This window comes from Sinocyclocheilus grahami, unplaced genomic scaffold, assembly GCF_001515645.1.
Source record: "Sinocyclocheilus grahami isolate Dianchi unplaced genomic scaffold, SAMN03320097.WGS_v1.1 scaffold1199.1, whole genome shotgun sequence".
Classification (NCBI taxonomy): Eukaryota; Metazoa; Chordata; class Actinopteri; order Cypriniformes; family Cyprinidae; genus Sinocyclocheilus; species Sinocyclocheilus grahami.
Genome location: NW_015506378.1, coordinates 238,966 through 263,237, shown reverse-complemented (window position 1 = coordinate 263,237; position 24,272 = coordinate 238,966). Strand labels below are relative to the sequence as shown.

Sequence of the window (24,272 nt, the reverse complement as noted above, 5' to 3'; positions counted from 1 at the left end):
TGCATTTATACAACAGTTCGACAGCACGAGTGTGTAAATACATAAAAAAAAATAACAACGGAGTGTCTTTAAAAACCCTCTTTAGTGCAGAACTACTTCCTTCCGCCACGGATTCAAATCTAAAGTTGAACAGCTGAGCCCAAGTCTCCGTTACTAATTCCAAAACGTCACTTTAGAACTAATAACGAAGGAACGTTGAGTTGCTGCATTAAAAGCTTATTGTATTACTGTATTAAAAGCGATGTATTATGTATAGTAGAGTATTATGAGAGAGAGATTGACAGATCGATCGTGATTACCTGCATCTGATCCAGCAGTCCTTCTTCAGATCAATCTCATATTCACAATAAATCATTAGTTTGTATGTCCTTTAGGCTCGTACTATCCTTTCATCTGTTAAGGGTGATTCCTGATGACAGCTCGGTGCATTCGTTGGCTGCGTACAAGCTTTTTGAAAGAAAAAATAACTTCCTTGTTCAAAACTGCAGTTTAGAATTTTTCAATTTAAAAGTCTGAGCAACACACAGCGGTGTTTCGTTACTGAATGATTCGTCTTTTTGAATTTTGAATCATTTGAGTCAATGATTCAGTGGTCCATTCATAAAGACAGGCACTTCTGGCCGTCTGAACGAATCGTTTGAAGGCATGCTTCAATGACTCATTAATTAAGATGCTGCCACCTACTGGCGGTTTACTTCCATAGTAGCTTATCTTTGCATTTTTTCCAACGTTTCATATTTGTGTATATATATATATATGTATATGTGTGTGTGTGTGTGTGTGTGTGTGTGTGTATATATTTTAAAACGCCAAGCTCACTACATTATGCTGTTATAATTTTACAGTGTAAATGCATTCGTGCTATATTTCCGTTACATTGATGTAAATGCATCTGAATGCCACTCCAGTCACTTCTGTTTCTTCTGCAGTGGAAAGATCAGTTTTGTAGATACTGATTTCATATGATTGGTAACAGCCCTATATTGTCTTATTATATTAAGTGAATTATTAATAAAATGTAATAAGTTGATATGAAAGATGATGCATGCATTTAATACGGTTAGGCAATACGGTATGCCCTTTTAAATATGAAAAAAATGACCTGGAAATCAATTTAAATACATTTTTGTATGCGGTATTAAGTCATATAAAACGTAATTTCCCAATAGCAAAATTGTGGCCTGTGAAAATGCTGAGTGGCTAGTAAATTTGGAAAACCACTAGCCACAGTGGCCGGTGAACAAAAAAGTTAATGTCAAGCCCTGGTTATCTTTATTAACAATAACAAACCACATGTTTGAAGTCCAAACAAGTACATTCTTGCATTAAAATCTCTTAAAACTACATTCTGTGACACAAAAACAGTATTATTCTTAAATTATAGTGGATTTGGGCATCCGCCATGACACTCGCTGTGAAAAATACGGCAAGCGGAGTGGTCCAAATGGTGAAGCGGTTGGAGGAGCTCTGTTATCAGCTCGGTGCATTCGTTGGCTGCGTACAAGCTTTTTGAAAGAAAAAATAACTTCCTTGTTCAAAACTGCAGTTTAGAATTTTTCAATTTAAAAGTCTGAGCAACACACAGCGGTGTTTCGTTACTGAATGATTCGTCTTTTTGAATTTTGAATCATTTGAGTCAATGATTCAGTGGTCCATTCATAAAGACAGGCACTTCTGGCCGTCTGAACGAATCGTTTGAAGGCATGCTTCAATGACTCATTAATTAAGATGCTGCCACCTACTGGCGGTTTACTTCCATAGTAGCTTATCTTTGCATTTTTTCCAACGTTTCATATTTGTGTATATATATATATATGTATATGTGTGTGTGTGTGTGTGTGTGTGTGTGTGTATATATTTTAAAACGCCAAGCTCACTACATTATGCTGTTATAATTTTACAGTGTAAATGCATTCGTGCTATATTTCCGTTACATTGATGTAAATGCATCTGAATGCCACTCCAGTCACTTCTGTTTCTTCTGCAGTGGAAAGATCAGTTTTGTAGATACTGATTTCATATGATTGGTAACAGCCCTATATTGTCTTATTATATTAAGTGAATTATTAATAAAATGTAATAAGTTGATATGAAAGATGATGCATGCATTTAATACGGTTAGGCAATACGGTATGCCCTTTTAAATATGAAAAAAATGACCTGGAAATCAATTTAAATACATTTTTGTATGCGGTATTAAGTCATATAAAACGTAATTTCCCAATAGCAAAATTGTGGCCTGTGAAAATGCTGAGTGGCTAGTAAATTTGGAAAACCACTAGCCACAGTGGCCGGTGAACAAAAAAGTTAATGTCAAGCCCTGGTTATCTTTATTAACAATAACAAACCACATGTTTGAAGTCCAAACAAGTACATTCTTGCATTAAAATCTCTTAAAACTACATTCTGTGACACAAAAACAGTATTATTCTTAAATTATAGTGGATTTGGGCATCCGCCATGACACTCGCTGTGAAAAATACGGCAAGCGGAGTGGTCCAAATGGTGAAGCGGTTGGAGGAGCTCTGTTATCACGCTAATATCAAACTCTTTATCAGCCAATCAGATTCGAGGAACAGAAAGAACTGTTGTATAAATTTTTATATACTTGTACGTATCTCAATATTGACTAAAATGGTTGTGATAATTATTATTTGTATTTTTTTTGTCGATAATCGAGCAGCTTCATTGCAGTCACATGACTCAAAAGCTTATGTCTTCCATGTTGACAGTCAAATAAACAGAAAGCTCTAGATGGGGATGGGGATGGTCCCTCACCCCAGCAAGTATCCACATCACGCGTCTGTACGATTGTATTATTTCATGTGTGTGAATATTGTTGTGATTTTGTGGTGTTTCAGTGCCGGAGCGTCCGGCGCGCAGGATAATCGATATGTAGGATTTGGAAACACTCCCAACCCGCCCAAGAAAGATGAAGACTTCGTGAACAACGCCATGTCTTCCATCTACTCGGTAAAACAGCAGCAGCAGCAGCTTTGATATAACAAAGGTCGGTCCGTCATTCATCGTTACCGTTGTCTGTGTCGTGTGTGTTTCAGGGCTGGAGCAGCTTCACCGTTGGAGCCAGTAAGTTTGCGTCGGTCGCTAAAGACAGTGTAAGTACATTGCTGCACACACACACAGATTAACTGTTCACCTAATTTTCATCACACCACTAAACCTGCTAGTGAAGGATGACAGCAGCCGATCTGAGTTGCTAGATCAGGAATATTTGTGCCCTGAATATGTTTTATGAAGCAGTGAGACACCGAAGTTGGTGTTAATAATGTGGCTCCTCTGTGTGTTGTGTCTGTCAAACGGAGTACTGACAGGTTTCTCCTGCATAGAGAATTATGAGGCGGCCGTCTCTGTCAAATTTTGTGCCGCCTCTGGTTGTAGCAAAACTCAGGCAGACAATCACGTGCAAGCATCACTGAACAGCGTCCATTAGGGCTTTTAGTCCAAAAGTGCACATTTGAAGAAATACTGATATCTTAACACATATTCACTTTACATTTCTTTAGACAGAATCATCATTCTGTTCATTTTCCACTTAATTATGCAATGTCATGAGCATTAGTAGCTTCCAGCACTGTCTCAGTATGTTTTCTCTTTCGCGATCGCTGTTCTGACTCGGAGGATGCTCATTCGATGCTCATGTCACTTATATTGTGCGATCATAACCCGCACTCTCATTCTGATGACGGGCTTTTGTTACTAGGTTGAAAACCGATAAAAATGTTACAATTCAAATCGGTTGAGATGTTAAACGAATTGCGATACAACTGGGGGAAGGATTTATGTATAATGCAAAATTAAAGTAGTGTTCATACGCAGAGTGCTGCTTTGTTTACAGCGGTAACCTAGAAAACGCTGTATCGCTGCTGTTCCATAAGCGCCACCTGGTGGCAGAGAGTAAATTTTCTTCTCTTTCAGCCTGTCTGCTGTTTTGGTTTCATTCAGATTGTATATGAAGTTTTATGTAGAACAGTTTCACAAAACTACAGTGCTAACAATCCTGTTATTGCTTCAAATTTCAAAAATTTTAACATCATGTATGCAGCATGTTTGTTTGAATCATGATTAAAATGCAGTGTTACCTCTAATTTTCAACTGAAAGAGCACAGGTAAAACCTCAGTCTGTTTATATGAAGATTTTTTTTTTCCTATTTGTGTTATAAATTTTCAATTTAGTTTTGTTATTTGACATATTTCAGTTTCTCAAAGAATTGTGCAGCATTTTGTCCAAGCAATAATAAAATGACACCTTTTCATTTATAATTTGTCTTAAATCTCTCTTTTAAACGGTTAGTTCAGCCAAAAGGGAAAATTAGCCCATTCTTTACTCACCCTCAAGGCATCCTATGTGTATATGACTTTTTTCTTTCAGACGAATACAATCGAAGTTATATTAAAAATTGTCCATGCTCTTCCAAGCTTTAGAATGGCAATGGGTGGGTGTTTCTGCTCAATAGTCCAAAAGAAGTGAAATAAAGTGCAAGGAGGTCATAACTTTTAGCTGTTATGCTGTATTTAATTTAATGTTCATCAGGTTTGTTTTTGTAAAATGTAACTTGATAATTATCATTTTCTTCAATTATGTAATTATTAGAACACCTAAAATGTTGCATGTAAAAAGTGTTTGTTACAAAAGGGTGGGTACAATCTGTGCACATGATCAGGAGGATACCACCTCTGCCTCATTTTGAGCCAGGAAAAACCCTGTGTATTCACTACACAGCATGACTGTTTAATGATTAGTTGTGATGAATGATTTTTGTGACTTTGTGTGTGTCAGCTGCTCATGTATAATAACTAATGGGATTGTGATTATAAAGACACTTTTTCATCTTCTGTCCTTAACAGACCACAAAATTGGCCAGCCAAGCAACTCTGAAGGTACGTCTCATCAGTGTGATGTGAACCTCTCCAATCTGATCACTCGAGTCTGTTTTCTATGAGGACTGGCTTAAAATATCAATTGACCTATTTCAGACCTGCCGACCTGTATGCATTTTGCTTAGCGGATACGCATTTTGACCTCAAATTACGCTGGTACGATTGTCACTCTACGTCAAAACCTGGTGACGCCTCCGTCCACCCGTGGTACTCAAATCAAGCAACTGCAAAAGAAGTGATCGACCAATCAAAGTGTTTTTTTCAGTTTTGCGTTTAAATGATATCCATGCATTTCATTTCTCTCCAAACCGGCTCTATTTGTGTGTGTCCGTGAGTCTGCGCGCTGAGATGAGAAAACGCCTCCCGGCTATAATGAGCTTTTGACAAAGCAACACACGCCAAACATCTTCCCTTGAGATGACTTGTAATGAAAAGCATTTCTAAACCTGTTGTCCAACAAAAATTTAAAATTATAACATACTCCACAACATCAGTTGAATGTTAGTAATACGTTCCTTTTGTGATTTAATGTAGCTTCTTATCACAGAATGACGCAGAAATATATAATCTCTACTGTAATAAAGGCTATGGCGATTAGCAATGGAGTATAAATATATTATTATGAAAATACCGAAGATGGCTTAAAAAACACTGATAAACTATACGTTGTTGCAGTCGAGTGTTTATTGTCTATGTTTGATCAGTTTAAGCGTTTCTATATTCTTTTTGTTCAGCTACAGCAGTGCCTTTGTCCATATAAGGGCTTTCCTGGAGCGTCATCAGTTCTAGTGCTTCTGTGATGCATATGTGGATTTTCTGCAGGAGTGCTTCCAGTATGAATGAAACAGACATTACATGTGTTTATAGCACTAAATAATGGCCAATTCATAAAAATAATACTTCTCTGAAAATAAATTTAAAGTAGACATATGTACTGGAGTTTTTTTTTTTTTTTTTTAAATAGCATTTTAAATCGCAAAAAAAAAAGTATATATATAACTGTATATACTAACTGTATACTAACTTGTACTACAATACAACTAACTGTGTTGATGCATCCTTTACTCTAAAATATTGTATAACAGGAATAGCACAAAGGTGTGTGTGACTGACTGCAGACCCTGAATTCTAACCTTTGGAAAATGTTTAACATTTAAAGCTTATATTGTGCACATTATGCAATTACAATTTTGACATTAGCCATCAATGAGCTTCAGGTAATATGTAACAAATCAACAACAACAGAAAATCCAGCTCGATCCCCTTTCCACTCCCGCCATCTGATTGATTCATGCAAGGAGTTTTTTTTTTTTTTTTTTTTTAAATAGCATTTTAAATCGCAAAAAAAAGTATATATATATATATAACTGTATATACTAACTGTATACTAACTTGTACTACAATACAACTAACTGTGTTGATGCATCCTTTACTCTAAAATACTGTATAACAGGAATAGCACAAAGGTGTGTGTGACTGACTGCAGACCCTGAATTCTAACCTTTGGAAAATGTTTAACATTTAAAGCTTATATTGTGCACATTATGCAATTACAATTTTGACATTAGCCATCAACGAGCTTCAGGTAATATGTAATGTAGCTGTCTAGGAATATATGACCCCCCCATCCCGTCACACTGATGGTACTCAAGAAATTTTTCCAAGGTTGGCAGGTCTGCTATTTGATCCATCTTCACTTTAACAAACTGATATTGATTATTGAATCGTATTAAAATAAACGCGCACACACACACACTAGTTGTGAGATGCTGAAGAACTAGTCTGTGTGAATGCAGGCACACATGGGCTGATATACAACAAACACATGGGCTGCACCTCTAGAAAATACTGAACTAAACCATCATAATCTAAATGAAAAGTGGTGATTATGTGATGTGAGGAACGCTGGTCACAGAAGACCATGTTAAAAGTATAGTTCACTCAAAAATGAAAATGTGCTCACCCTCAGGTCATCCAAGATTAAGATGTATTTGTTTCTTCACATCAGATTTGGAGAAATTCAGTATTCCATCACTTGCTCAGCAATGGATCCTCTGCAGTAAATGGGTGCCGTCAGAATGACAACTGATATAAACATTTCATTGGAGGAAGTGTTATGATGGGTTATGGACTCATTTTAGCCAGAGGTCATGGTTTGAAGTTAAAACGTCTTAATGATGGATTTATTTCAGCTTTTGTCTTCAGATGTTAACTGATGGACTGGAGTGGTGTGGATTATTGTGATGTTTTTATCAGCTGTTTGGACTTCTGACGGCACCCATTCACTGCAGAGCATCCATTGCTGAGACAGTGATGCAGTGACACATTTCTCCAAACCTGTTGAAGAAACAAACCCATCCTGATCTTGGATGCCCGAGGGGAAGCACATTTTCAGCAAGTTTTCATTTTTGGCTGAACTATTCCCTGAAGTCCAGCAGTAAGACCTCTGCCGTCTGTCGTTTATATACGCTGCTTTATTCTGTCTGTGCCGCCGCTGCTGTGGATGAAGTTGCGGGGCTATAAACCACCACCTGAGCCGGTAACGCTCACCGCATGCTGCACGCATGTGTGTTTCTGTGTGTGTGAGAACACTGAGTCAGATGCTCGACATGTGACAGGCGTTCAGTGTGCAGATGCTGCTCGTTTTCAGTATGCATATCATAACTTCACTTGATTCCCGCCATTCACTGCAGCTAATAAAAACTCCCGATTGCAGTCCATTTGAAGGTCATGTGACCGATCATGCCTCCTCATACAGTGTTGATGGTCTGTCATGCATGTGATGTGACTCATGTTTTATACACCATGTGAAATACACCGTTTTGTGAGAGTGTGTGTTCACCCGTGTGTTTCTCTCTCAGGCTTCTGAATTGGGACAGACGTTAAATGACAGTGTTCTCAGGCCCACACAGGAGAAGGTAACCAGCATGTTTGTTACTAGTATGTAACTAGTCTAGTTAGGAGTGAGTGTGTTTCTCACAGCGCTGCCAGTAAATGAGAGACGCAGAAAGATTTTCATCATGCCAAAGTACATTTTCTACATTTGGATAAAACTCATTTTGTAGTAAAGTAAGTAAATGTATCCAGGTTTAAAAATATTCATGCCAACGTTCAGAAGTTTAGGGCAGGTAAGATTTTTATAAATGTTTTTGAAAGAAGTCTATTTTCACCAAGGCTGCATTTAGTTGATGAAAAACAGATAATTCAGATAAATGGTTTTAAATGTGTGAATATCTGTTAAAATGTCATGTATTCCTGTGATCAAAGCTGTGTTTTCAGCATCATTACTCCAGTCTTCAGTGTCACATGATCTTCAGAAATCAGTATAATATGCTGATCTGCTGCTCAAGAAACATTTCTGATTATTATCAATGTTGAAAACAGTTGTGCTGCCCACACATTTGTTATATGGTTTCTTTGATTAATATAATGTTTAAAAAAAACAGCATTTACTTGAAATATAAATCGTTTTGTAACATTATAAATGTCTTCACTGTAATTTTTGATCAATTGAATGCAGTCTTACTGAATTGCTTTTAAAGGGGTCCTATTATGCTCTTTTACAAAGTCTTGATTTTGTTTTGGAAGCGCAGCGTCGCGTCGCACCACGTCTTTAAAATTGAAATACATTATTTTCTGTGAGTGTAGGCACACCGGCGGCGCCGTTCGGCGTCTGTCCGCGGCACCCAGCTACGTCGTGTTGTACTTGTAAGAATTGTTCTAGATATGCCGAAAATTTGATGCTACAGCACAGCAGCTCTTCTTCTTGGATTTCTCTGATGCACTAACACTGCAGCAGCACTTCTTCGTCGTCGTCTCATCTGATGCACTCACTCAACCTCGCCCCTCCCCACCCCCCAACCATTCACATTTCTGTAGGCGGGAAGTATTTGTAATGATATTCTAATGAACCGCTTTGTGATATCACAAAGCCAGGAAAACAAACGCTGTAGTCCAAACGAGCCGTTTGCTGTAGTTCTTGAAAAGGGATTTTTAAAAACTAAATATCTCCCTTTGGAGTGGACTTTGAGATTTGTAACTTTCCAGATCTTTTTTATGCCCAAACATACTCACTACACACTGACTAAAATTTAAAAAGTGAAAAGGCATAATAGGACCCCTTTAAAATGAATCTTACTGACGGCAAACTTTTGGATGGTAGAGTATATCATACATGTGGTGAGTTGCCTCTGTATAAATAATTTAGTTTTAAGATTAAAGTTATAAATTCCTAAAAAAGCATTTTTCTCAAAATGCTTGCTGTGAGGGTAAGATGTGCCAGTGACTGCTCACTGTGAGCTTTGCATCCAAATACACTACCAAGTACTATAATCAGGAGTATTAGTCTGACCTCAGTCTCATTCTGTTACGCCAGAGTGATATTTTGCATAAACTGTCAAAAATTGTAGCCTTACACATAAACCGTATGTTTATCAGATTTTTTTGTGGTGAAATGTTTCTGTGTGAGGTTCAGCATCAGCAGTGGATCTCACTGAATGAACTCTCTACAGATGCCATCATGAAGCTAGTTCTTCTGTTGCTGATCAGTGCAAATGTTAGACGACATAGAAGCGTGTTTCAGTCTGATGCTCTCTAACACTGCTCTGACTCATGTAGGTGAAGGATGGAAAGTTGTTTGATGAAATGGCCGTCAGCATCACAGGTCTGGCCACAAAGGTACGAGGCTGCCGGCTGCTCGCGATCATCTGATGTGATGCAGTGACGCACGTCAGCTGATCGTGAGCAGAGAGAAACCCTTGTGCTCTTTCTGTGTCTCAACTCACTTTTCTTTCTCTTTTTCTGCTGCCATTGTGATTGCGGTGGTGAGTACGATGATCTAGACATAAAAGAGCTTATGTAATCATGAGAAGACTCTGTGGAAATCAGTCAGTACCCATGGATGCTTGTATTAAGGACCCCATGACAATCCAGATTACTTTGGCGTTTTTAGCAAAAATAAATTATCATATTTATCGGCATGAAAATAGCCATAGAAGCTGGAATGGCATTAAACACAAACAAACAATCCAGATTACAGCTCTCTGTGCTCCTAGTCCTAGCAGATAAACACTTTTCATACGTACAGTATCTCTCTTCTGGAATAACAGACTGAAATATTGTTGACTCTAATTAGTTTTTTTTGTCTCATGCTCTGAAGAATGAGCCGCCCAGTTATGTTCTGCCCAAACTTACTGTTTAATAGGAAAGATGAGAACTTAAAAAAAAAAAACGGTTAAAAGAACCTAAAACGCAAACCGGTTCATGGGGTCTTTAAAAAATAAAATCATGTCATGTTTACAGTAATACATCACTGCTTTTTAACAAAATAACTTGAAGGCCCTTTCACACCAAAGCAAAAAAATTAACAATAAATTAATACATTGGTCTGTTCACACAGAGAATGAATGAGCTGAACGAAATGCAAATGTGACCCATGCATTTTCAAAAACTATTTCGATTTATTCTCCATTAAAATACCTTCAATGATATGTGACTTGTTGGAATCGGACAAAAAATGACTGAGCTACAGCCATTTGAAGGCGATAAAGTCCGCAGGATTGATTTTGAGAAAAATCAAGTTCAATTTTTCTGAAGATTCCGAAGCAAAGCAGCAGAACAAAGATGCAAATAAACCGTAGTTTAACCAAGAGCAGTGAGTGATTGTCTTTTCTTTTAATGGCTGATTAACATTGAGACAGATCTAAATTAAGACCTACTGTAATGGATGAATCTAATATAATGTAACACATCAGATTTTCCCCCAACCATTAATTAAACGTTCATGTAAGACATAACAGATTATGTTTGTGTGAATCTCGCCAAGACATATTTCGCAATAAAGTACTTTATAGGGAGGTCGCACGCGCTTTGCAAATGTCAGTCGGTGTGATCGTTTTGTTTTCATCAGCATGGGTTTGAAAATCATATTTCACTGGTTTGTACTCATCTCATCGAGAAATCAATATGAATATTCACAAAGCTGGAGTGCTGCGCTTTGCAACAATAGTCCTACCACTTGTGGTGAGAAGCAGCAGCAGTGAGCAGAGAAAAAGGCACTCCTCAGAAAATGTACAAATAAAGATCATTTTAGGTGTTTAATTACTATTTGGAGCTTTGGGCTTGCTAGAAGAGGGCTTAATGAACTCCGTTTTGTGAAAACCTCAAATTCCACCTTTATCACTTCTTTTGCCTGTAGCTCAAAATTAGACACATTCCAACTAATTTTGCCAGCATGGGTCACACATGTAAACACACAGGTTTGTTTTTGTGAAAAGTGGGGACATCCCATAGGCGTAATGGTTTTTATACTGTACAGACCGTATATTCTATTGCCCTACACCAACCCTACCCCTAAACCTACCCCTCACAGGAGACTTTCTGCTATTTCAGATTTTCAATACACTCCATTCTGTGTGATTTATAAGCGTTTTGAAAAGTGGGGACATGGGGTAATGTCCTGAAAAGTCACCTTCTCCTTGTAATACCTATGTCATACCTTTATCATTATACAAATTTATGTCCTCATTTGTCACAAAAACGCGCACATCCACTGCTGCTCCAGACTCTCATTTCAGTCATAAACTAATGACACACGCTCTTTATGTTGAACTGAAGTGAGTCAAGGTCAGCAGCACCAACACTGGGAACTAAAGTGAGATTAAATCCATAAAGTCACTTGTATTTACTGTGTCATTATATCTTCCTGTGCGTTTGATTATGAGGCGGGGTGAAGGGGTCTTAAATCATGTTCAGCTGGTTTTTTGTGGTTGAATTGTTGGGGGTCAGTGGTGTTGAGGCGCTGTGTGTTTGTGCAGGTTCAGGGTGCAGGCGCTAAAGGCTGGAAGGACATGACGTCTTTCTTCGGTGGGAAACAAGAGGCCGCTGATGATGGGTAATTACAGATTTATTACGTTATTATTACTTCATGATTTTTGAACATACATTTATGGGGAAAAGTACAATACACAGGGCTTAAAGTTCTCCGGCACCGTGCCGGATCTGCGGCGTGCGGCATTTGGCTGCGGGAAAAAAAAGATAATCATCCTACATTTAAAAACACTTGTTGATATTACGTTCGAGTTCATTGGTTCGCCTACCAATGTATGAGAGGAACACAGCTTTCACTCTCAGCCAAACTAACATTACTAGCCAATCAGAAGTCTTTGCACTTATAAACAGGAGACGCGTATAATAGTATCCAATTGCAGAGTCGCAGCTGATGAATAGAAAAGAAGCCTTGGTCTCGAGCGCGACACGTTGAAAAAGCTGCGAGGCGCAGTGGTAAAAGATTTCCATCTAGCGTCATATTTACATAGAAAAGCTATTAAAAAAGCAGCGGAGCTTTGTAAACAGCTCAGAGTAATCATGTCATCTCCATAAGAACGATATGATTGCCAGAATGCATTTACCTGTATTTTTGAAAAGGTCCTGTTCACACATGATCTCTTAACGTTAATTTACCAGTGAAGACTGTATGTGTGAAAGGGGCTAAACTCTTGGGTTGCTTAACGTTCATCTGGGAAAACTCACTTGATTTGTAACGTAAATAATTTAAACCTATGCCAACACAGGAGAATGCATCAACATATTTCTAAATATGCGATGTATTGTACATCGCGATTTCAAACTAAAAGTTTCTGACTTCGCATGTGGCCAAATATTAAAATTAAATAGATTTAAACGTCGTTGAAATACATGAAACATCACCAGGCCGTTGACACCTTCTGCAGGTATTTGTTATAATATAGGCATATTGCATTATGTATTTAACAGTCTTGTTCAATAAAACCATTTACTTGGTTTTGATACTTTATTTGAGGCCAATTATTATTGCCTCATCGTTACTTTATATATAAACATAGTCATATTAAAGCCTGTGGCTTTATAGGTAATATTTTTGTCTGCAAAATTGAGCAAAAACAGACAATATTGTGTTTAAAATATAACACAATATTAACTTCTTGTTTACTGAACTGTTGTAAAATCACATTTGCACTCGTGGTATTCGGACATAAGCAGCATTCGGATGTGATAATAAATATATGAGACAAAAACTCATACAGGAACATTTTTGCCCCAATATCTTTCATTTTAGGGCATATAGGGAGTTGTTGCCCTAAGTCATATTTGTCAGCAGACAACTATATGAAATGTAAGATGACATACAGGTCTGGAGGCGGGGCCAGTGCATTAAATGCGCTAAAATATTTTAATCGCGTTATTTTTTTCATAGCTAATTAATTAAGTTAACGTGTTAAACTTGACAGCCCTAGTTTATTTATTTTTTTATATATATAATGTGTTTTTATAATGCAACTGGAAATTTGAGATATAGATTTTGTTGTTTGAGGGCTTAGGATTCAGAGGAAACAAATAATTTTGATTACGATTGCAGAGTTATATTATATCCTTATTATAGCGCCGCCTAGTGTCTGATTTCTGCTGATCCCACCAAGTCTGGTTTCTCTAGGTCACCTAGACAGTTTTAGTGAAGAAAAAAATAAAATCTTTGCAAATGCTGTTCTTCTGAACTTTCTATTCACCAAAAAAAAAAAAGACACGGTTGTTTGTTTTGCATGTTTGATTTCAGTTCTGCTTATGAAGAAGGATATCAGAACCAGGGGCCTAAGCGCGACTTCTGGGAAACCTTTGGTAGTAACTCGGCTCTCAGCGGCAACTCTGTAGAGAGGAGCTCAGAAGACCAGTCCAACAACAAGAATAGTGCTGCAGACAGCTGGGACACCTGGGACAACGACTGGGAGAAAGCTGGAGATGACAAGGACAAGAAGAGCACGTCGAAAGCGACCGAGGACTCTTGGGACAACAGCGGCTGGTAGACCTGCAGAGGGTTTGTGTGTTTGCTTTCATTGGCCTGTCCTGTACAACACGCATCACAAACACACCTCTGACTGGACGTGTCCCTCGTTTCGCCTGTCGTTGTTCGTTTCTGTTGAGAATAGGTTGATAAAGATCTTTTTGATGTCTCTGTCCATGATGGAGATGTTTAATATTACAGTATAAAGTTTGATATTATAGTGGATTTGACACCAGCAGAAATCTGCATGTCATCTGCTGTTTGTGGTCCGTAGATCATAAAGCTTCAGATCGCAGTGGCTTTCCTGTGTTATGACAGAATCCTGTTTGTTCATGGTTTTTTATTTTATATGTATGTGTTCATTATATATGTGTATATATGATGAGCTGTCAAACAGATTCCTATTCAAAAAAAAAAAAATGCATTTTTATCAGCAAAATCGTTCAGGCTTCCTGTTCATGATGTAATCACCATAACCAAACGTTCGTCTGTAGAAGCATGACGCATGGGCTTTTCATCGTTTTAGTTAATATCCTTCAGTTCATCATCCATCACCTCATGGCCTTTTTATAGAAATCAACTAATATTCTTTTTTTTTGTGTGTGTGTTGGGCATTTATAATCATGTTATGTATTTAGTTTGTTTGTTTCCTCCTGTAATATTATCTCGTGTTGTCCATGATGTGAAATGTGCTGTTCATGAGCTCTTGGATTACATGAAAGAACAAATTATCTCAAAGATTTCCTGTGAAACTCAAGACTTGGACATCAAACATCATTATTTATTCATGTTTTTCATTTATTTTGTTCTTTTATTTGTGATTTCGGCTAAACGGGATGTTTCTCCTTACCTCAGTAATAAGGTGGTTGTTTTCTGTATTGTCAAGTTTGCCCCGAATCTCTTTGATATTGAATATTGCTGTTATTCACACATCATGTGTTCATGAATTCATTGACATCTACTGCTTTATGGATGTACCTGACTAACACATCTCTGCTATGTATGTTTGAACTGTAACAATGCCTGCTGTGTCTGAGGAACGTGGGTGAGCTACACTATATTCTGTTAGTTAAATAGTATAGTTAATAAAGCTTTAAACACCACCTGACTTCTGAACTTGGTCTCATATGTAACTTCAACCTGATGTTGATGAGAAGGTCATGAATTGACAGCTGGACTTTCCATCTGAAGATGTTTCCTGTGCAGTTTTTGAACACGTGTTTAATGGCATCAGAGCTCAGGAAGAAAACATGCCGTCGTTACGCTGGGTTCATCTCAGATGGTGTGGACGACAGATGTGATGTGATGGTTGGGCTGTCCTGTGACTGCATGATATTCATCTGTGAGTGTAGAGTGAAGGTTTGAGAAAAGTAAGCAATCAGGAGTCTCTTCACTGAAACACTTTTTTAAAAAAAGGCTTTGGCTGTTATCATGATGTCCTGCTCACAGGCAGATCTACTGAAGAAGAGGGATGCCGGAGTCACATGGGGTGCCTCAAGGATCAATGTTTGGTCCCCTCCTGTTCTCCTTAAACAGCCTCGCTGGTGCATGATCATAAGGGTACATGGGATTCCTGTCAGGATATGCAGTTCAGCTCCTTGTCCATTTCAAGACTGGACTACTGAAATGCTGTATTAGCCAACTAGCACTACTAAAGCTGTGTTCATACCATGTTGTAATTACTGTAATTTCGAGATAATGTGACTTTCTACTCCTCAGATTGTGCCTGAATTAAACTTTTCAAACTCTGAATTAGCACCTAAATGTATCTGGGGTGGTCAGGTGGTACCGCGGTCACATGGTCCAAGTTGTGACTCTCAGAACATTCCCAACTTTAAAGTTACGAGTTCTGCAAGCCTTTGGTGATGATAGTGTTGCCATAGAAACGGACAGCTCCGTGTCGAGCGTCACATTATCTTGAAATTACTGTAAATATGACATGCCGTGAATACAAATTGAACCTCTGCAGATGATCCAGAGTGTGGAAACATGTCTGGTCCTCAATTAGCCAACATGGACTAAACTCTAAACTCACTCCACTGGCTTCAGATTTTAGGTTTTGATGCTGACTTGCAGGACTTCCGCTGGAAGAACACCACCTCAATACATTCCTACAAGTATATGAGCCAACTAATGTCACTGAACGAGTGACGCCTTGTTCCTTCACTGTGTTTCCAAAACCTTCACCGTCTCCGCTCCCCTCTGGTAGAATGAGCTGCTAACCTCTCCCCGAACTGCCGAGACCTTCACAGCTTTTCCACTTTTTGTGTCCCACTGAAGAAAGTCACAGGTTTGGAATGATGTGACGCTGAATAAATGATGATAGAATGATCACATTTTGGAATTAACTATTACTCTTAAGATTATTAACTGTTTTTCCCAAACTTTTTTGGCAGCCGAACCTCTTTTATCTAAAATATTAACTTGAAGTTCCCTTAAATTTTAAGCTAGTATTTCAATCATTTAACTTGTTGAACAACATATTTGCATGTTCACAGTTTTCTGATGTTGATTAATGCTAACATGACATGCAGGTGAACAAATAAAATATTTATTTTTAGTTAGTATTTTATTTGGATTGTTTTTATTGTTTTGCTAGCTTGCAAACCCCAGTTTGGGAAACCCTGCATTAACATATGTCCAGAAATATATTCAACAATTTTGAATGAATGTAATGTTCATAACAATTCAGAGACACTGAAGTTTTGTAAGACGTTATCTTAACGCACAGCTGAAATTCTGATGTTCGGTGTTTTAAGAGTGTGTGCTGCTTGCAATTCCAAGGTCATGTGTTCAACTCCCAGAGAAATCATGCACAGAAATGTTATAATCAGAATGCATTCTCCTCTGTGGGGCCGTGAGGATGCTGGAGTAAATGGATGCCGAGTCCAGCACAGGGCTTATATGGCCAAACATAGATGCTATATTCATTGGTTTCCATGACAGCAGAGAAATGCTGAAGCTGTATCCATAACAACCACTTGCAGGACAAAAGGCTATAAAAACAATGAAGATCTAGAGGGGACATAAGAGAACATTAAATATGTTTTTAAGCTGGTCTACGCTCAGAAAACTGCTGAACTGTCATGATGTCATCCTACAAACCCACCGAACCAAACTTTATGTATGTATCTGTGCATGACGATTACTACGTATTAAGTTAAACGTATAAGTTAAAGTTTGATTGAAACATGACTCCTCACACATGCACCCCAAAATGCCATTTTACCTCCTATAAGAGAGAGCTGATGTGTGTTAATGATGTGTCTCCTCTGCTGTGGTTTATAACTGATTCTTTCACTGATAGACTGGCCATCTGCATTATTAAACACTTGATGAAACACTTTATACCCCTGTTGAAAAAACCAGCATATGCTGGTTAGGTATGTTTTGATGCTGGAATGCTGGTTTAAGCTGGTCCTTTGCTGGTTTATGATGGTCCTTTGCTGGTTTATGATGGTCCTTTGCTGGTTTAAACTGGTCCTTTGCTGGTTTAAGATGGTCCTTTGCTGGTTTATGCTGGTCCTTTTGGTCCTTTGCTGGTTTATGCTGGTCCTTTGCTGGTTTATGCTGGTCCTTTGCTGGTTTATGCTCGTCCTTTGCTGGTTTATGCTGGTCCTTTGCTGGTATGGTCCTTTGCTGGTTTAAACTGGTCCTTTGCTGGTTTATGCTGGTCCTTTGCTGGTTTAAACTGGTTCTTTGCTGGTTTATGCTCGTCCTTTGCTGGTTTATGCTGGTCCTTTGCTGGTTTATGCTCGTCCTTTGCTGGTTTATGCTGGTCCTTTGCTGGTTTATGCTCGTCCTTTGCCAGCACATGACCAGCATAAACCAGCAAAAGGACCTGCATAAACCAGCATCCCAGCGTCAAAACATACCTAACCAGCATATGCTGTTTTTTTTTTAACTGGGACAGTGATTGAATTACTTTCATCTTTAACATGATAGCTGATACTTAATTCTGTGTAAGTAAACGTTTGTGTTTTTATATTTAACGGAAGATACACTACACTCATTCATTCTTCATATGCCATATGTTTTAATCTCAGCAGTAGTTTATGGTGTTTTTGAGTCGCTATTAACATTAGTGCTGATACTTCCAGTACTTTTACAGCTACTCTACCCACCTGTCTCGAGTTAACCAGTCATGTAGTCGTTAACTAGATCTAGTCCTGGAGTGATGCTGCTGCTGCTGATGCTGATGCTGCAGTGAATCATTGGGCGGGGCTTGAGCGCGTCGATCACCGCAGCTCGAGTGCTGATTGGCTGGTGTGAGGTGTGGGCGGGATCAGACGGAGGGCTGAATCATTCGCTTACAGTTTAAAGCATCTCTGATTCTTTGTACTTGATTACAAAGATCAGCTTCATAACAGATGATTGTGCGCATCAGAATGAAGAAGAGTGTGGTGGTGCTGGCGATGAAGAGGAAGATGTGACGGCGTAAACTCCGCCCATCAGCCTCCATCTGAACCGCAGCTCGAGCACAACATCGCTGTTTCATCGCTCGGTTTGGGGTAAGAACATCGCGCGGATGCAAACGACACATCGCACCATAATCGCGATAAACACTCTCAATAATATGTGCGCCACTTGCGTGCATTTCAGCAGTCGATTCTGTGCGGATTTCTCAGTTTGACGTTTTGTGATCGACGCATTTATGCGATGATTGCGGAGTTAAACGCGTGTAATCGCGACCAAAAGGAGTGGTGCGATTTTAATTCGCATTGTATCGACGCCCATTATCCGATCTGAACACGGTAAGTAACGTTCATGTGTGCCAGTGTCATTGTGTGTCGTTTAAACGCCACGTTCAATCTTTCATCGTTACTTGAACTGAACGCGTCTAATGTTACATGACTGTATGACACCATAAACCCCGGCGCTCATCAGATACAGCGCTACAGGTAACTCTTGACATCTGCAAGAATAACTCAGTCAGAAGACACACACACTGTGCTAGTCAGGTTAGGCGTTACATCTATGACAGAACTCAGAATCCTGTCTGTTTGGAAATACAACTCAATTGATGAGTCAAGAGTTTAAATAGCAAGTTACCTGTGCATGAAATGATGAAGAACATGTAAAGTAGACCGGGTGCAATTTTCAATCATGTTTCACTGCTATCAGTTTACCTCAAATGCTTCTCCTAAAATTCCTTTGCAGAAAGAAAAATACTCAGCTGAGTCAATAAACTATCAGCAATTGCGTTTGTTTTTTACTGTCATTCAATGCTTTATTGACAGTCACTGTCAAAACACTGCTGTCTGAGAAACCCTACATTATTATTATTTTACCAGAGTCTGGCTTAAGAGATTCATAAACCATATGCAAACTGATATGCATATTTTCCTTGGCAGTTAAAAGCAATGTTTTTCTGTTGGTTAAAACATCAAATCAACATATTTAAGAACCATCTTGAGCTGAAATACAATTGCTCTGTCTTTCTGTAATTATAATCCTATTTTTTTTTTTTTTTTTTTGGGTCACTCCAGACTTTTCACACCTGCATTAAAAATGAAATGGAATCTTGTCAGCTCATGACAAAAAGTGTTTAAATAAAGATAGATAAAGACTCAAAAGTGAGTTGCTGTAACTGGAAATCTGTTTGCATTTCTGTAAGAAAGCATGTCAGTCATTGACTTCTGGAGCCAGTGTGTGGCATACTGATGCGAGCGCCGTTCACACTGACAGCGATTCACAGCCACACAGCCACCGGACATCATTCAGTTTCTGTGAGCAGTGACAGATATGCAAATAAGCAGGGAAGTGATGCATTGACTACCAATGGGAGAGCAGAGAGCGGCACAGCCACTAGAAAGCAGCAGCGCAGTGACTCTTGTGTCTGATGGCTTGTTTTTTCGCCTTCAGGGCCGATGCCTGCCATGCCGCCTCCATCAGACATCGTGAAGGTGGCCATCGAGTGGCCCGGTGCAAATGCTCAACTCATTGAATTTGACCAGGTACTGTTTACTGCTCATGCACCAGTGTTACTAGTACACATGTGCTGTTGAACTGGTGCTTTTGTTTGAACCTGCTGAGATTGTTTCTCCTCTCACTGCACACACTTACGAAAATGTGTCATGGTGATATTTTACATCGATATACTGCTGGTCACGCAGATACTGATATAATGACTGAGAGATAGCGAAACCTGTTTGAAGGACATTTATTTGTGACCCTGGAGCACAAAAGCAGTGTTAAGTCGCTGGGGGATATTTGTAGCAATAGCCAACAATACATTGTATGGGTCAAAATGATTGATTTTTCTTTTATGCCAAAAAATCATTAGGATATTAAGTAAAGATCATGTTCCATGAAGATATTTAGTACATTTCCTACCGTAAATATATCAAAACTTCATTTTTGATTAGTAATATGCATTGCTAAGAGCTTCATTTGGACAACTTTAAAGATGATTTTCTCAATATTTAGATTTTTTTTTTTTGCCCCCTCAGATTCCCGATTTTCAAATAATTGTATCTCAGCCAAATATTGTCCGATCCTAACCATACATCAATGGAAAGCTTATTTATTCAGCTTTCAGATGATGTATACATCTCAATTTCAAAAAATGTACCCTTATGACCCTTATTTACCCTTTTTTGTGGTCCAGGGTCACATTTGTGGGAGTTTATAGGTAAAAATAGTAACTGTGATTGCTGTAGTATTTGAGGAGAAACCATGTGCTGTTGGAGATTCACAAGACAGAGTGTGTAATGTGTGTGTGTGTGTGTGTGTGTTGCAGAAGAAGCCGCTGGCGTCCATCATTAGGGAAGTGTGTGATGGGTAAGTCTGTCTCTAAACACTGAATTCACCCTGGCATCCATCTGAACAACCTGAAGCCAAGACAGATGAACTCACTCGCTCTCTTTATAATAACTCTAGTGTTATTTCACTCATTGTGCACTTCTGTGACATCACTCAGTGACTAGATTTGCAAACTCATGAGATTATTGCTGTCCCAGTAATGGTTTATATTATATCAACTGGGGTTGATTGGGGTTCAATCAGCTAGAAATAGCTCTTTAAGTTAACGTTTGGCAGGTTATCACATTTTAAGGTGTGGTTTATATTTTAGTAAGCATGTTGTAATGAATATGTTTATAATGCGGTAAATGAATGATGCTTAATCTCAAATGATTATTTTGATCGGATCAGATGATTCATATCAAATGAATGAATCAGTGTAAAAACGCTTTCAGAAACAGTCAAACTAATATAAGAACTGAAATGGCATTCGATGACAAATGGACTTGTGTGACACACGTCCTGTTCATCGTAAAGCACCTTTCTATTTTTTATATCAGAGATATTTGTTTGTAGGTGACCAAATACTTATTTTCCCGAGGAATTTACCAATTAATTCTTTAACAATCCTACAATGTGATTTTCTGGATTTTTTTTTCTCATTTTGTCTCTCATAGTTGAGGTATACCTATGATGAAAATTACAGGCCTCTCTCATCTTTTTAAGTGGGAGAACTTGCACAATTGGTGGCTGACTAAATACTTTTTTGCCCCACTGTATATCTCAGAATTGCGAGATATAAACAGACTTTTTTTCTTTGAATTTATTGACATTTCATCTCACAATTCTGAGTTTATAGTTAAGTTTCTAAATAATTAATTGATTTATAAATAATATCAGTGATACTAAAAAAACATTGACCCAATAAAGCCAGTTAATTTAGATGTTACTATTTTAGTTCACCATTTTTCAGAGAGAGAGAGAGAGAAAAAAAACATCTACGTTGTGATATAAACCAATATTGGTATATAAAATGGCACTCAAAATATTCCAAGAGAAAAATGCATAATTCTGAGAAAAGGCAAACAAAAAGAGTCAACATTTTGAGATAAAACATCACAAAGTAGCTTTCTTATTTTTTTTTCATTCTGTGGCTTCCAATGATCTTCCAAACACTGTTGTGCTGTTTATGCAAAATCATCAAGCACATTGTTTTCTAATGATTGTTTATATAAAACTAAATCCCAGCTTTTGAATGTCAATTTAAACAATAAATATACTTAACATGACTAATTTCTTAATGGTTGAATGTGTGTTTAAATAAATCTTCTAACTCTGTCCTATAATGTGCTGTTTAAGACTTTTCACATCTTTAGAGTTGATTTTCCTTCAAGGGTTGAAGCCAATACTGAAGCGATTATTATATCTCATCATTAGAAATTGTGTGTTGTAGATGGTCTCTGTCGAGTTCAGAGCAGTTCGCCCTGCGTTACGCTGACGGGCCACAGCTCTACATCACTGAACAGGTCAGACTCTCTCTCACAGAGATCCTCATGCAGCGGAGCTCCACTGATACTCGTCTTTAATAACCAGCACAGATTATGATTATGCTTTAGTGTCTGCTATGCAGAACTGACTTTTGATCATTGTTTATTTTCACATTGGTAACTAAATAATTAATACAATAAAACTACAACAATAAAAACATTACATGCGTTCTCAAATATATATATGTATTTCATATCATATAAATAATATAACGGGAAGGTTTTTCGACTGTGTTCATGAAGCCAGATCTACTGTATACAGACATATAGTGAGGTGTTGCAGTTGTTTGATTGATCTCCATGTGTCTGTGTGTTTCAGAGCCGCGGTGATATTAAAAACGGCACCATCCTCAGACTGGCCATCTCTCCTGTAAGTCTGCGTGCAATCTGCTGGATTGAGACGAAGAGCAGCAGTGTAGACTCGCTGTAGGCCTAACTGGTGTGTGGTGTTTTGTGGTGTTAGATGCGAGCGGCTCGACAGCTGCTGGAGCGCATCCAGTCTCATGGGATTGACGCGCGTCTGGAGGCTCTGAAAGAGCTGGCCAAACTCTCTGCTGACCCCACGTTCGCCACAGAGTTCATTAACATGGAAGGCCTGGCGACGCTGGCACGGCTGGTGGAGAGCGGCACACAGTACGAGTCCTACGTACACACGGTTGGGTTGTGAGGGGTTTGCGACTGTCCATATTTGGCTTGATTGAGGCTCAGCTCATATGTAACAGGCCAATCCCAAAAATACTACAGCACTTGCCTTCTGATGAATAAATATGTACGTTAACTACCGTTCACAATTTTGTGGGCACTAAGAGTGTTTTTTGAAAGAAGTCTCTTCTGCTCAACAAAGCTGCATTTATATTGAATTTAAAATAAGTGTCTTCTATGTGAATTTATTGTAAAATGTCTTTTATTCCTGTGAATCAAAGCTGAATTTCCGAGCTGAAAAACTCATTACTTGTTTACAAATATAATGTAAGTGAAATGGAAAATAATAAATCCTCTTTCTTTATTGTTTAAAATTGTGCTTGTCTTATAGAGGAGATGTAAAAAGTATAAATTTGGGACCCGTGGCATATGTTGCAAACCCTGTTTTGGCAGCGCGGGAATCTGTTGCAGTCTGTGTGTTTCAGACACGTGTGTTGGGATGCTGCTGTAGAGTGATTTGTCTTTTATGTCTGCAGTTTTGGAGAGATGTTGGCCTTCACTCTCACAGCGTTTCTGGAGCTCATGGATCATGGCATCGTGTCCTGGGATCTGATTTCTGTGTCCTTCATCAAACAGGCAAGTAAAACACATTTAACAGGTCTGTCTCTTTCTGAAGTAGCCTTTCTCAAATGCTGTGATTAAAAAAAACATTTTACTTTTACTGGAATTCGATCTTGAAAATCTCTGAAAATGGGGAAACTTGTCTAGTATGTGTTTTTCTTCAACACATGCATTATTTCAGGATTTAATTGAATACATTCAGCGTTTTAATTGACCTTTTGCATTGCAAATGCATACATAATGGGGGTTCAGGGATAAGTGCTGCTGCTGTAGTTAAAGTTCACAATCACTGTATGTAATCTGAATATAGTTAATAAGTCAGTTCAACTAATAATTTGCACATAAACTGGCATTCAAATTTGGGGTCAGTACAATAATATTTTATAGCCAATAAAACTTTTATTCAGCAAGGATGCACTAAATTGATCAAATGTGCCAGTAAAGACATTTGTAATATTACAGTTAGATTTCCATTTCAAATAAATGCTGTCCTTTCGAACTTCCTATTCATCTGTGAATCCTGAAAAATAAAATGTATCACAGTTTCCACGAAAATATTGGGCAACACAACTGTTTTCAACATTGATAATAATCAGAAATGTTTCTTGAGCAACAAATTGGCATATTAGAATGATTTCGTGACACTTTTCCATTTCAAATAAATGCTGTCCTTTCGAACTTCCTATTCATCTGTGAATCCTGAAAAATAAAATGTATCACAGTTTCCACGAAAATATTGGGCAACACAACTGTTTTCAACATTGATAATAATCAGAAATGTTTCTTGAGCAACAAATTGGCATATTAGAATGATTTCGTGACACTGAAGACTGGAGTAATGATGCTGAAAATACAGCTTTGATCACAGCAGTCAATTTTAAGTAGTGCTGTCAAACGATTAATTGCATGATCCAAAATAAAACGTTTTGTTTACTTAAAGTATGTGTGTGTACATTTATTATGTATATATAAATACACACATGCATGTATATATTTCAGAAAAA

General features: G+C 38.1%; 2 protein-coding genes across 4 annotated transcripts in view; both read left to right on the top strand.

Moving 5' to 3' along the window:
• The first annotated feature begins 2,760 nt into the window (after positions 1-2,760).
• Positions 2,761-14,815, top strand: arfgap1 (ADP-ribosylation factor GTPase activating protein 1). Its single transcript, XM_016253734.1, has 8 exons — positions 2,761-2,786; positions 2,862-2,973; positions 3,060-3,116; positions 4,867-4,899; positions 7,761-7,817; positions 9,517-9,576; positions 11,715-11,791; positions 13,490-14,815. Exons 1-8 carry the CDS (start codon positions 2,761-2,763, stop codon positions 13,734-13,736), a joined length of 669 nt encoding a protein of 222 aa, XP_016109220.1. The 3' UTR covers positions 13,737-14,815.
• A 3,195-nt stretch (positions 14,816-18,010) lies between these two features.
• elmo2 (engulfment and cell motility 2) overlaps positions 18,011-24,272 on the top strand; it is a 36,134-nt gene continuing 29,872 nt past the window's right edge. For 2 of the 3 annotated variants that reach the window (XM_016253739.1, XM_016253737.1), the window contains exons 1-7: positions 18,011-18,225; positions 19,580-19,671; positions 20,457-20,497; positions 21,912-21,984; positions 22,325-22,375; positions 22,469-22,638; positions 23,184-23,283. In XM_016253739.1, the coding sequence (XP_016109225.1) occupies positions 19,585-19,671; positions 20,457-20,497; positions 21,912-21,984; positions 22,325-22,375; positions 22,469-22,638; positions 23,184-23,283 (522 nt within the window). In that variant the 5' untranslated portion in view covers positions 18,011-18,225; positions 19,580-19,584. The other variant, XM_016253738.1, reaches the window with a different exon arrangement.

Bases quoted from the DNA above. Each gene is read 5' to 3' on its own strand.
- arfgap1 (XM_016253734.1), top strand. From the start codon at position 2,761: ATGGGGATGGTCCCTCACCCCAGCAA. The intron at 2,787-2,861 runs GTATCCACATCA...GTGGTGTTTCAG, and splicing joins ATGGTCCCTCACCCCAGCAA to TGCCGGAGCGTCCGGCGCGC. The intron at 7,818-9,516 runs GTAACCAGCATG...TGACTCATGTAG, and splicing joins TCAGGCCCACACAGGAGAAG to GTGAAGGATGGAAAGTTGTT.